Source organism: Lampetra planeri, chromosome 63 (genome assembly GCF_965212315.1).
Source record: "Lampetra planeri chromosome 63, kcLamPlan1.2.h2, whole genome shotgun sequence".
NCBI classification, from domain to species: Eukaryota; Metazoa; Chordata; class Hyperoartia; order Petromyzontiformes; family Petromyzontidae; genus Lampetra; species Lampetra planeri.
In genome coordinates this window covers 976,438-990,309 of record NC_136169.1, presented here as the reverse complement: position 1 = coordinate 990,309, position 13,872 = coordinate 976,438, and the positions used below count along the sequence as shown (strand labels likewise).

Here is a 13,872-nt window from a genome sequence, read left to right as displayed (position 1 = left end):
CACGCCGTTTAAAAATATCTCTACTCGCTTTGAGTGTTGCTTTGTTAGAGCCTTGGTTTGTAACCCTTCGAGAGAAAAAGTTGAATAAAATGGCGAGCAGAGTACAATTGTTGGCTTTTAGTCTTAACTTAAAAAAAACACACGCACAAAGTCATTTAATGCAGCATTGGGGGGGGGGGTCATTAAATTATCTTCAAGATACACACAAACCTTTTAAGTTAAATCATTAAGTTGTTATAATAAAAATGGGAAGAACACTTTGGTATGTTTTGACAAACATTTTCGCTGCCTAACTCTCAAAATAATCTACTGGCGATTACGCCGTTATTATTATTATCATCATCATATAAAAACACAACCCACCGAGACACATTCCCTCCTTTGGTCTAAAAACATTTCGATATATTCCTTAAAAACTATTTAACTTACAACGACCACGACGTTTCCCTGTGCCCTTCCGAGCAGGGGGCATTGATCAGTTCTGCACAAAGTAACCCACACCCCACCCCCGGCTGCCGTTTGCAGCTAACGCGCGCTTTGGCAATTTCATCAACATTTGTAGTTTTTTTTAAAACGTATCGGCCGTGGAAATAAAGCCGCCGACTTGAACTCGCCGGCAGGAAGCACGAGCCGACGCCGCCGTTTTCCTGCCCGAGCAGATTTAGATTCGTTCTCGCCGCACTCGATGCACGCTCCCCCCCTACGCCCTCCACCTTGTGCAGATGCCACGTTGCCGCCTACTTGACCGCGAGTCACAGCCCGAGTCGCGAGTCCACAGCCGGGAGATCGAGCCGCAGCCGAGTCGTGAACGATGGCTACCCCCCATTCTAGATTTGAAGCTTTCGTGACTGCAAGGGATTCATATTCTTAGGTTTTTTCGGTAAAGTCACCTAGGTAAGAAATTAAAATTAATAAAAGTAAAATAAAAATCACGACGTTTCGGAGGCAACACAAGCTTCCGTCTTCAGGTGGTGGGACGGTTCCACCTGAAGAGGGAAGCTTGTGTTGCCTCCGAAACGCCGTGATTTTTATTTTACTTTTATTAATTAAAAAAATGTTTTACCTACGTGACTTCACCGAAAAAAACCTAAGAAGATGGCTACCCCACCCAATACGAGAGCGCGTGCGCGAGGTCACACCGCGTGGGTAAACACCGACAGAGCCCCAAGGGGTCACACGGGTTGAATCGATCACATCAGCCAGACGCGTGCCCGCTACTCAAGATGCGACCCCCCCCCACTTTGTGCTTTCTCGCCAACCTCCGGCCTAGTTAGGGTGTATTGACCGGGACGGGGCCGCGCACACTGTGAACGCGAGCTGGGTGGCTAGGCCCACAGCCAACCAAAGGCCTGGTTAGGCCCACGAACCCCGCTCGTCACACCAACGGCGACAAACTCAAATTGCGATTCCGGAAACGCTCGGCAAAACAACAGCGGGGGCGACGCAGGCGGACGTCCAACGTGACTCGCGGCTGCATCTTGGCAGCGTCTGTGGCTGTGGAAGCACGACGACACGAGAGAGAACTCAAGTCCCATCCCTCCTCCTCCTCCTCCCTATTGCATATTTTGTCCACACCGCGACACGCTACATTCATTCACTGCGGAAGTTTTCGCTGCCCCTCGGGGAAAGTTTGGCAGCGACAGCAACAAATAACGACGACGACAACGACGACGACGACGGTTAACCGCGACGAGAAATCTACACGCGCAAGCTCGGCATGTCTAAATATTATTCCACAAGGTCAAACCTATTTTTGTGGGGTCGGGGTGGGTGGGTGACGAGGAGAGGGGATTTCATATTTATACAACGAAACGGTGAGGTATTTAGTTAAAAACAATTACAATTGCGCTTAAAAATTTCTATAATAAAAACATGAACAACAAGTGAGGTAGAGAAGAGGTAATAATGCCTTTTGGAATTACAGTAAAATAACCGCACTCAAGATGCCCTGGAAAAGCAAATTGCAGATCGCGCAGTGAGAATACGGGGGGGGGGGGGGGGCGGTTCCAATACTGCACCTCCCCCCCCTATGGCCGTGGCGCCATGTGGCCAAGCAGCCAATGGCGTGAGACCGGCAGCGAGGGCCATGTGGGCGAGCGGTAAACCAACGAGAAGGTGCCGCCCGTTCCCCCAGCTTGTAGCCGCGGAGGAGGAAGGGAACGGGAAAGAGGGCACCGCTGGCACCTCCGCCGCCGCCGCCGGCGCCGTCCGTCAACGCGGCGACGCACGGCACTTCCCTGAGATGCTGCTGCTGTAGTTCGATACAGGCGAGTGACAAAAGTTCGATACCGGAGACCACCCAGCTGTGCTCAAGGATGTCCGGTACGCAACCGACAAATCGAATTTCTTAAGATCCGAAAGGAGACCGGCCCCGTCCCCCACGTGCCGTCTCGTCGTCCCCCCAGACGCCAACACAAGCCACACAGAGCGCCACGCAACGTACACACACACAGAGCGTCACACACAACACACACAGCTCTCTCAACCCTCGTCTACATTGGCAACAATAGCATTGGGTGGCAATACAACGCGTTTTGTCCGCTTTGTTCTTTGGCTTTATCTCGTGAAATGTCTAAAGTCTCCAGTTTATAAAACGTAAGCGAGCAAAAGCGAGAGATTCTCTCGATCCCTCGAACAAAATCCACGTCCCTCTCCCCGCCCTTCAGTTAAGGACCGCGCGCCAGTCCACCAAACACGCCGCTGCCAAAGTGCTTACACCATCCTAAGTCCAAGGACGGAGAACAATTGCGACACTCGTCCGCTTTGCCCACCCCCAACGGGAACGGCACCCCCAGCGGGGCCGAGCGGGGGGGGCTGTACGATGCCTCCTCGCGCGCTCGAGAGAGAGGGAGCCGGCGTTTAAAGTGGACGTCGTCAACGTTGACGCCGGACACGCGGAGGGATTGTGGGTAACGAACACGCCGGACGGCGCACCCAGCCACGCAGGCTCAGCAATTTGCTTATTTTCGGGCAAAAGGAGCGTCGGATTACAGTTTATGGGTCTCACCGGCAGGGTACGGCCCCCGTTCAACGACGCTGCCGCGGGGGTGTGCCTGGTCGTTTACGCGGGCGGCGGCGGGGGGGGCACAGTGAGCGGGGGGGGGGAGCACTGCTCCACCAGAAGGCCCGGAGGCTTAACGACCAAAAGCTAATTTATGTTTTACGACGGGGAAAAGGACAACCGCGTCTATTCATCCGCCCGGCACCGCAAAGCCGACGGGAGCTCAAAATCTGACGCCTCCGACTGGCAAGTGAGCGAGCGGCGTTCAGCGTGGCGCGTTCAGCGCTGCAAATGCTTTATTAGAGTCTGGCGACGGGTGCTTGGCGGCGCCAGCCCCCAGGCCACGCCAACACGCTGCTGGGAGCGGACGCTGGAAAACTCAACCTCCCCGGGGCACAACTCTCCGTCACACGACGGGGGAATCGACGGAGGACATGGACGGAGAGAGAGAGGAATCGTGTCAAGGGATCAGACTCGTTATGCCGGTGGGGGGGGGGGGTGGGGGGGGTTGCAAAGGCCTCCCCACGCACACCCTACACCCGTGACCGCCATCTGGGGCGCCCCGGTCGCGAGATGTTAACTTCCTCGCCTGGCATGCAGGAGGTCTTTCGTGGGTTTTTTGGAAGCACATGACGACAGCGACGTCGTCACGCAGAGGTATGCCGAGCACTCCCCCCAAAGGGAGGAAAAGGGAGGAAAAGAGAGGACGCACACGCGCGCATTCCCTCGCTCGCTTTGGCGTCCACAAGCGAACGCGGCACGACAACGCGTGCGCGGCAACATATTGGCGTCCGCCGTACAAACCCGTCGAGCGGTTTAAAGTTGAACCCAGGTAGCGCGCCATCGACGCTTATTGCATTTGCGCGAGAGTTCACCGGTGGAGGGGGGCAATAACAAACGCTAAACATTGCTAATTATTAAAAACAACCCTGACCCCCGCTCTCTCCAAGCCACCCCCCACCCCCCCCCTTCCACTAACGGAATCCCTGAGGAACGCGCGATAACGGGCGAGACAGCCCTGTTGGGTAACGGTGCCGTCAACTCGCTCCGCAGCGGCGATCAGCGCTGGATTTGTTGTGCGCCGCTCACGGAGGACATGGGTAGGAAGGGCGGGCGGGTAAACGCAATACCGACGCTCGTTCCCCGGCTGCTTGGGGCCACTAGGCTCCGGGCACGCTGCTTTCACCGTGACAATCGCCGCGACAGACGCCACCACCACCGATGCCGCCCAAGACAAAAAGTCCTTCGGAAAATTCCAGGAGGGGGGGGGGGGGGTGTGAAAAAAGCAGGAGCGTCGCGTGTACAACGGATGGTAAAAGACGGACGGACGACGGACGGGGGAGGCGTTGTTGTTTTGTCAAGTCAGACGACGCGGATGGCAAGGCAGCTTTAGGGAGTGAAGAAGCCCCGGGGGCACGCCACGAAACCGACGGTGAAAAGAAACGGTTGGGAGCGACGGTCGAGAGAAAAAAAAATTTGTTCTCTCGACGTTACTTCGACGTCGCCGTTAACCCGAGTAACGCGAGTCCATCCTCCTCGTTGGCGACACGCCGCGGGAATTTTAAAATAAATTTTTTTTATCACTAAAAATGGAGCTACGGAGAAGGGGTGGGGACAAACCGGGCAACACGGCCCACCCCAGCCGAGCCTGTCACGTGGCGAGCGCCGATTCGGGGGTTTGTTACCAAAACCGGGAGCCGCGCGTCAACGGCGAGCTAGAACACCAGGACGCGGTTGTTCCCGAAGTCGTCGACGGCGATGAGACCGTCGGGCGTGACCGCGATGCCCGACGGCCGGTCCATCTGGCCTAGGCCGCTGCCGGGCCCGCCGAACTGGCACAGGAAGCTGCCGTCCGGCTCGAAGATCTGCACGCGGTGGTTGCGCGAGTCGGCCACGATCACTCGGCCCTCGGCGTCCACGGCAACGCCCTGCGGCCGCAGGAACTGGCCGGGGGCCGAGCCCTCCGAGCCGAGGGAAACGCGCCGAGCCGCAGTCGGGCCGCACCACGAGCAGCCGCTGGTTGTTGAAGTCGGTGACGAGGAGGTGGCCGTCGGCATGAAGGCGACACCGCGCGGCGAGTCGAAGTGCCGCCACAGGCCGCCCTCCAGGCCGTACTTGTTGACGAAGGTGCCGTCGGGAGAGAAGAGCTGCACCCGGTGGTTGCGCGTGTCCGACACGAGGATGAGGCCGCCGCCGGCCGACTCAGGGCTCACCGCGACATCCCACGGGTAGCAGAACTGGCCGCTCAGGTGGCCGCGCTCGCCGATCGCCAGCAGGAAGCGCCCTCGCGAGCTGAACACCTGCACCCGGTGGTTGTCCTTGTCGGCGACGACGATGCGGTCGCGGCGGTCGTCGCAGGCCACGCCGGCGGGGCGGTCGAACTGGCCGGGCCGCGCCCCGGGCGCGCCGAAGCGGAAGAGGAACTGCCCGGCGGGGCCGAACACCTGCACGCGGTTGTTGCTGCGGTCGGCGACGACGAAGCGGCCCTCGCGGTCCACGCTCACGCCCCAGGGCCGGCACAGCCGCCCGTCCGCGTCACCCTCGCCGCCGAAGCAGCGGAGGGGGATGCCGACGCCGGCGTAGCTGCGGCCCGTGCGCAGCGGCACGGTGAAGGGGGAGCCGGGAAGGTGGCGGCGGGGCACGGGGCCGGCGCCGCCGGGGGTCGCGGTGGCCGAGGAGGAGGCGGCGGCCACGGTGACGCTCACGCGGTGCTCCTTGTCCTGGTCCGAGCGGTGCGGTAGCGCACGCGAAACGTGCCGTCCTGCAGCTCCACCACCTGCGCGGAGGGCGGGCGGGGCGGGCGGGTTAAGCGCGGAGATTTAACTTATACAGCAGACCTCCTGCATACCGGGCGAGGTCGCTAACATTTCGCGACAACGGCAACCCTACCAGTGGCAAAATATAGTAGTAGGTTTTTACCCTTTAAACTGGTACAAAACTGACACCTTTATACAAGGGATCATGTTTGCAATAACCGCAACACAAGCAGTCAAAATGCAAACAAAAAGAAACAACTCTGATAATGGTAATGATATAATACATCAGAGTTGTTTCTTTTTGTTTGCATTTTGACTCTCGCCTCAGATAGTGGGCACTGGGGGTGGGGCGGGGTGGCGAAGGGCCCCCCCCCACCCATGCCCCCCATCACCCCCCCCCCCCTCAACCACCCCACCACCCACCCCCCCCCCAACCACCCCACCCCCCCCCCAACCACCCCACCACCCACCCCCCCCCCAACCACCCCACCCCCCCCCCCCAACCACCCCACCACCCCCCCCCCCCAACCACCCCACCACCCCCCCCCCCCAACCACCCCACCACCCCCCCCCCCCAACCACCCCACCACCCCCCCCCCCCAACCACCCCCCCCCCCCCCCAACCACCCCACCACCCCCCCCCCCAACCACCCCACCACCCCCCCCCCCCCCCAACCACCCCACCACCCCCCCCCCCCCAACCACCCCACCACCCCCCCCCCCCCAACCACCCCACCACCCCCCTCCCCCCAACCACCCCACCCCCCCCCCCCCAACCACCCCACCACCCCCCCCCCCCAACCACCCCACCACCCCCCCCCCCAACCACCCCGCTCACCACCACCCCCCCCCCCCAACCACCCCGCTCACCACCACCCCCCCCCCAACCACCCCGCCCACCACCCCCCCCCCCAACCACCCCCCCAACCACCCCCCCCCCCAACCACCCCCCCCCAACCACCCCGCCCACCACCCCCCCCCAACCACCCCGCCCACCACCCCCCCCCAACCACCCCGCCCACCACCCCCCCCCAACCACCCCGCCCACCACCCCCCCCCCACCCCCACCCAACCACCACCCACCCCCCCAACCACCACCCCACCCCCCCCCAACCACCACCCACCCCCCCAACCACCACCCCACCCCCCCCCCCCCAACCACCCCACCACCCCCCCCCCCCCCAACCACCCCGCCCACCACCACCCCCCCCCAACCACCCCACCACCCCCCCCCCCCCAACCACCCCGCCCACCACCACCCCCCCCCAACCACCCCGCCCACCACCACCCCCCCCCCAACCACCCCGCCCACCACCACCCCCCCCCCAACCACCCCGCCCACCACCACCCCCCCCCAACCACCCCGCCCACCACCACCCCCCCCCAACCACCCCCGCCCACCACCACCCCCCCCCAACCACCCCGCCCACCACCCCCCCCAACCACCCCGCCCACCACCCCCCCCAACCACCCCGCCCACCACCCCCCCCAACCACCCCGCCCACCACCCCCCCCCAACCACCCCGCCCACCACCCCCCCCAACCACCCCGCCCACAACCCCCCCCAACCACCCCGCCCACCACCCCCCCCCAACCACCCCGCCCACCACCCCCCCCCAACCACCCCGCCCACCACCCCCCCCCAACCACCCCGCCCACCACCCCCCCAACCACCACCCCCCCCCCACCCAACCACCACCCACCCCCCCAACCACCACCCCCCCCCCACCCCCCCCACCACCACCACCCCCCCCCCCAACCACAACCCCCCCTACCCCCCCCCACCCACCACCCGCCCCCTACCTCGGTCCAGCAGGGGCTCCCGTCGGGCGCGGTGACGGCGACGGAGAGGGCCTCCCCTCCCCCGCAGCAGGGGTCCCCGCCGTGATCCTGCAGGGCCACGGCGAAGGTGGCGACGCGGCCCCGCACGGCTCGCTGCAGCCCCTCGCCCACCGCCGTGGAGAGCAGCGCGCACGCCCCGCTGCTCACGCTGCCCAGAGCACTGCACGCACGCACACAGGCACACAGGCAAAGGTTTCCACTAACTCCACCCCGCGGGCAAGTGCCGTAAAGGCGAGTAGTGACGTCTCGAAGGTCGGAACTGCGCGCATGGAAAGGGGGTGGTGGCCCAAACCACGCTCGGCCACCTTTGTCTCTCCCGACGGCGATCCTAGGATGGATTGCGCATTACAAATTCTAACTAATTAAACTTTTTTTTCGATTTAAAGCTTTCGTGACTGCAGGGATTCATCTTCTTGGTTCTTTCGGTAAAGTCACGTAGAAGGGAAGTAATAAAATAATAAAAATAAAACATAATAAAATAATTCTCACGACGTTTCGGCCACAACGCGAGCAGCCGTCCTCAGGTGAAGAACAGGTCCTGTTATTATGTTTTATTTTTATTATTTTATTACTTCCCTTCTACGCGACTTCACCGAAAGAACCAAGAAGAATAATTAAACTTTACTCGTCGCAGAGTCGGCCTAGGTGAGGAGGGCCCAGGACCCGGTTCAGATAATTGTCCGTCACCTGCCGTTGGCCGTGAGCGGGAATCGAACTCGGGTGGCCTTTCTGCCAGGCCATTTGGGGGCGAGCGCCGTTGTCGATCACCGATGAAAGTGAAGTGCGTGGTGGTGGGGACGGTGGCCACAAGAGAGAAAAACCACGCCTGGCCTGACCGCGTTTGTCTCCCCCAGTGCCGACGTTTGGATGCTCGGGTTACTCTTTGAAGGCCGATACACACGGCTCGGCACGGCGAACTTGGGTGGAGCCCAAGGGGCAATCTGGTGGTGTCGGGGAGAGGGCCATCCCATCGTAAACTAAACTATTTGTGTTTTTTACCAGGGTAAGGGCCTCACCGAGCCGATCACCACGTGGAAATTTACGGCAGGCGAATACTCGCACCTCAGTTCGAAATGTGGAGGGGAAAACCAGCGGAACCGGAGAAAAAAAAAATTCCACGCGGCCATGGTGAAAGAGAGGGAGACATTTCAACTCCATATATACACAGCAGGCGTCAGGGTCGGGATTTAACTCACGACCTCCTGTATACCAGGCGAGGTGAGTCAACATCGCCACTGCGGACAACCCCGTGGGGATAGCCGCCTTAGCGCCATCCCTCCCGCGTTACGGGAACTCCTCCAGCCATCGCGGTTGCCGTGGCAGTTGCCGTGGCGATTGCCGTGGCGGTTGCCGTGGCGGTTGCCGTGGCGGTTGCCGTGGCGGTTGCCGTGGCGGTTGCCGTGGCGGTTGCCGTCGCTATTGCCGTGGCAGTTGCCGTGGCAGTTGCCGTGCCGATTGCCGTGGCTATTGCCGTGGCAGTTGCCGTGGCGGTTGCCGTGGCGATTGTATCTCACCGTAGGGCCGCGCACAGCGCCCCGTCGGGTGGCGTGAAGATGACGCGGTCGTCCTCGCGCGGCGCCAGCGCCCCGGCGCGCTTCATGTCCTGCAGCTCGCGCACGCGCGCCAGCACCAGCTCGCGCGCCTTCAGCGCGTCCAGCTCGCGGCCCTGCTCCAACGAGCGCTGCACGCAGAGCAGCGTGCCGTCCAGGCGAGCCAGGCTCTGCCGCAGCTCCTCGGCCTGCCGGTCCAGCACGCCGAGCTTGGCCACGTGGACCTTCTCCACCTGCGGCGCGCGGCGGAGATGATGAGACGACGCCAGGAGAGAGAACGAGAGAGGAGATTACGAATTGTTATTTATAATTCGTAGTAAAGTTTTTGTGGTTAGATCGCGTTATTTAGAAATGTGTCGTAACCCTCCACCACACCGACACGGCCAATCGGCAAAAAAGTGTCACGTTGACAAGACAAATTAGTTCACTGCGTTAGTCCACCGGTGTGTTGAAGAGTGAAACCACAACATTGACAATTTTTTAGTACGACGTTTCACTGGTAATTGCATCCAGCATCAAATCGGGCAAGTCGCCAGAATGGTGAGGCTCTGCTCTTGCTCCCGAAAGCCTACGTGTTAAACCGAATTGTTATTTGTAACGACGAACACAAAATAAATATATATTTTTGAGAACGCTTTGCGTTATTTTGAGTTTTTATTGGGACAAAACGCGAGCCCGGTACCAATACGCCGACCAACGTTGGGAGGGGATAGAAAAACTGCGAAAATTCCAATTCGGTGCAGTGGGATCGTACGTAGGTGGGGGGTGGAGGGAAATTAGGACCTGCTGCCCAGCCAAGTGGGGACCCCGAGAGAGGAGAGTTTATTAGTAGTTAGCAAACAACTCAAGATGAAAACTCATTTCTTTCTAACTGCGTTTTGTGCATACGATGAGTGCGGTTGGGTACATACGGTGCGCAAAAGAAGTTCACACATACGTACGTACAGAGCATCGCCAAATATGGGTCTACAAGGGGTCGGAGAACATTCAAAGAAGCGGAGCCATTTTCATTTTTTTGTCTTTGGCCATAATAGTTCGCGAGCCACATTACGCGCAGAGCGACTTACACACAAACACAGCAGTGGGTGTGTATACAGCAGGCGATAGCACACGTTCCGACTTAAATAAACAAAACAGGTGATGGAATAAACTGCGTTCATTTCGTTTCCCCCCCCCCCCACCTAGTCTATATTGATATATAAAAGGGAAATTTGTGAATACGTGTGTCTGTTCGAAATGTTTAGCATACTTAACAACATGCAACAAACTTGAAATGTGGCATGTGGGCAGCTTCCAGACTGTACACAATGCACAAAGTATAAAAAGACTTTTGTATTTTGGGGGGGGGCGCAATAATGGAGATATTTTGCACGGCAAGTGGGCGGTGACGTCACGTCTGTGATGTCACCCGCATGCGGCAGCGTCACGCAGCGTGCGCCCGCTGACGTCACGCAGCGTGCGCCCGCTGACGTCACGCAGCGTGCGCCCGCTGACGTCACGCAGCGTGCGCCCGCTGACGTCACGCAGCGTGCGCCCGCTGACGTCACGCAGCGTGCGCCCGCTGACGTCACGCAGCGTGCGCCCGCTGACGTCACGCAGCGTGCGCCCGCTGACGTCACGCAGCGTGCGCCCGCTGACGTCACGCAGCGTGCGCCCGCTGACGTCACGCAGCGTGCGCCCGCTGACGTCACGCAGCGTGCCCGCTGACGTCACGCACCCCCCTCCCTCCAAGCATCCGCGTATGCCGTGTACTAATGCAAGACAAGAATCCAAGTCTCGGGCGAAGCCGGGTAGTAAAGCTAGTATACATGTATAAACAATGCAGTTTGACTGTTTCACATTTTGTAGTCACCAAGACATTCCAGTTACCCCATCCCCTGCCATAGTTTATCTTTACGCAACATTTACGGGGTTTTATTGTTACACGGCTGCCCGCAAGGGGGTAGCCAAAGAGTCACAAGGGGGCAGCCAAAGAGCCGCAACGGGGCAGCCAATCAGCCGCAAGGGGGCAGCCAATCAGCCGCAAGGGGGCAGCCAATCAGCCGCAAGGGGGCAACCAATCAGCCGCAAGGGGGCAGCCAATCAGCCGCAAGGGGGCAGCCAATCAGCCTCAAGGGGGCAGCCAATCAGCCGCAAGGGGGCAGCCAATCAGCCGCAAGGGGGCAGCCAATCAGCCGCAAGGGGGCAGCCAATCAGCCGCAAGGGGGCAGCCAATCAGCCGCAAGGGGGCAGCCAATCAGCCGCAAGGGGGCAGCCAATCAGCCGCAAGGGGGCAGCCAATCAGCCGCAAGGGGGCAGCCAAAGAGTCTCAAGGGGGCAGCCAATCAGCCGCAAGGGGGCAGCCAATCAGCCGCAAGGGGGCAGCCAATCAGCCGCAAGGGGGCAGCCAATCAGCCGCAAGGGGGCAGCCAAAGAGTCTCAAGGGGGCAGCCAATCAGCCGCAAGGGGGCAGCCAAAGAGCCGCAAGGGGGCAGCCAATCAGCCGCATGCGGCTCCGGAGCCGCAGGTTGCCGACCCCTGCTCTGGAGGGGGAGTGGGGTCACCTTGTAGAGGAGTTCCCCTTCGCGTTCCTCCAGTGCTTTCTTGTGCCGCTCAGCCACGGCCCGCACCTCCGAGCGGATGTTCTCCATCCTGGCGTCCACCCTCTTCACCATCGCCTGCACCCGCTCGATGCTGATCTGGCCTCGCGCGCGCGCACAAACCGCAGCCGTCACCAATTGCAGACACCAAGACAAAGATCCCCCCCCCCCCCAACTCCCCGAGCCTACGCCAATTGTTAGGGGCAAGTGCTGTTAAGCGAGCAGCTGGGAAGGCCTGCACGCCACGCCAAGGTGGCGCAGGTGGCCAGCACAACGCCAGGCCACCTTTATTGTGCTGACATTTACACTCCGCACCAGGAGCCTGGCCCAGGACCGGTTCAGAAAACCGTCACCGACGTTGGCCGTGGGCGGGAATCGAACTCTGAGTCGCCGGGTTGGCGGTGCGGCACGCTAACCGATGCTCGACCGCACCCACACACGATAGTGTGGTAGTTCGCGCACCGCACTCCGACACCGTGCCGAACGCACACGCACGCACGCAGCAGGTGACGTCACGCAGCAGGTGACGTCACGCGCAATCGCGCTGCCCATTTTCTCCCCCGTAGAATTAAGCAACCGCTGTTCTTCCTCCCAAATTATTTTTTCGGCGTCTCGTAAACACCGCATGCGTGGCGGCCGTGCGCGGACTGCCGAGCCCCTGGGCTTAAAAAAAAAAAAGGGACGATGAGAGTAACGGGGTGGTGGTAACGGAGGGGGGGGAAGACAACTCAGCGCTTCCGCCCGTATCCCCTGCACCGTCGCAGGCCGCACGCATGGAGACACTCCCGCTTGAACGCCTCCTCGCGTCTCCCCTCCCACCACCCCCCCAGCGGGGCCGCACCTGCAGCGTGAGGCGCTCTTGGCGAGCCTCTGCCAGCAGCTGCAAGGCGGCGCCGCGCGATCCCTGCAGCGCGTCCTGCAGGTACACGAAGCTGTGGCCGGCGTGCCACGCCAGCGTGCAGCCACGGCAGATGGGCACGGCGCACGTGTCGCAGAAAAGGCGCGCCACCTGCGAAGCCGGCCAGCGCACGCACAAGCAAGCACCTTCGATTAGAACGGTTGGCCATGTACGGTGCGAAAGAAGTTCAACATAGATACGTGCAAGCCATTGAACAAAGACGGTCGCTGCATCGGCGCGCGGTGCTTTCGGATGCGTGTCCGCGGTCGTCTGGAACGCTTTTCCTTACGATATTAGGCAGCCACTGGAGATATGCACTTTTAAATCATCATCTAGATTGGCACTCATTTCTTTAGAGCTGCTTTTTTGTTAGTTTAGTTTGTTGTCCTTCCCCCCGCACCTCCGATTAGTTGACTACATTAGCATGGTCCGGCTACGTACGATGTGAAATAAGTTCAACATACACACACAAAGCTCTCGCGCGCTCCGTTACGAGCTGGTGGTCTAGGCTCTCGAACCGGTTCCACGGCACGCACAAACCAGAGGTCGCAACTGGGTACCCGATACCCGTACCCTACCCGATACCTGGCTACCCGTACCCGGCCGGGTACGGGTAGGGTACCCGTTTGCGACCCTGGTGCGGCCGGGTACGGGTAGGCCCTGAGTCACTTGCGAGTCACCGTTTGTCACTCATTTCCCAACGTCTTGTCCCTTCTCACAATTCAAGTTCCTAAAATCAACCCACCCGCGCCTGCAACATGGCTTCATCCCAGAGGTCGCAATCGGGTAACCGATACCCGTACCCTACCCGATACCCGGCCGGGTACGGGTAGCCGGGTATCGGGTAGGGTACGGGTATCCGTTTGCGACCCTGGTGCGGCCGGGTACGGGTAAGGAATCAAAACCCGTTTGCGACCTCTGGCACAAACCCTCGAGGGTCGATCGATCTTCACCGTTGGTGGGGGGCCGACTGCGTCGCGATCAACGAACGGGGGGGGGGGGGGACGGTCGGTGTCTGTGGAGCCGACCTCGGTAGCCGAATGGTGACGGAGGAGACTTTGCGTCCGTCCGCACTTACAAACACAAGCTTGTTTTTATTTGCCCTCCTATAATTCTCAATACAACTGCGACGAACCAGAGCCGGATGGACGCAAGTCCACAATCGCCGACGTCTCCGAGAAAGGACACTGGCTCACACAGAGAGACTAACACTGCCCATAAAATAACACTGGCCATAAGACTACCA

At 60.4% G+C, this 13,872-nt stretch overlaps 1 protein-coding gene across 1 annotated transcript in view; it reads right to left on the bottom strand.

The window, feature by feature from the left end:
• Positions 1 to 1,259: 1,259 nt before the first annotated feature.
• The window catches only part of LOC144736876 (E3 ubiquitin-protein ligase TRIM71-like), a 43,713-nt gene continuing 31,100 nt past the window's right edge, over positions 1,260 to 13,872 (bottom strand). Inside the window, 8 exon segments of the mRNA XM_078619532.1 lie at positions 1,260 to 4,974; positions 4,976 to 5,058; positions 5,061 to 5,664; positions 5,739 to 5,777; positions 7,561 to 7,759; positions 9,114 to 9,382; positions 11,693 to 11,827; positions 12,570 to 12,737. Of these exon segments, the coding sequence (XP_078475658.1) occupies positions 4,717 to 4,974; positions 4,976 to 5,058; positions 5,061 to 5,664; positions 5,739 to 5,777; positions 7,561 to 7,759; positions 9,114 to 9,382; positions 11,693 to 11,827; positions 12,570 to 12,737 (1,755 nt within the window). The 3' untranslated portion in view covers positions 1,260 to 4,716.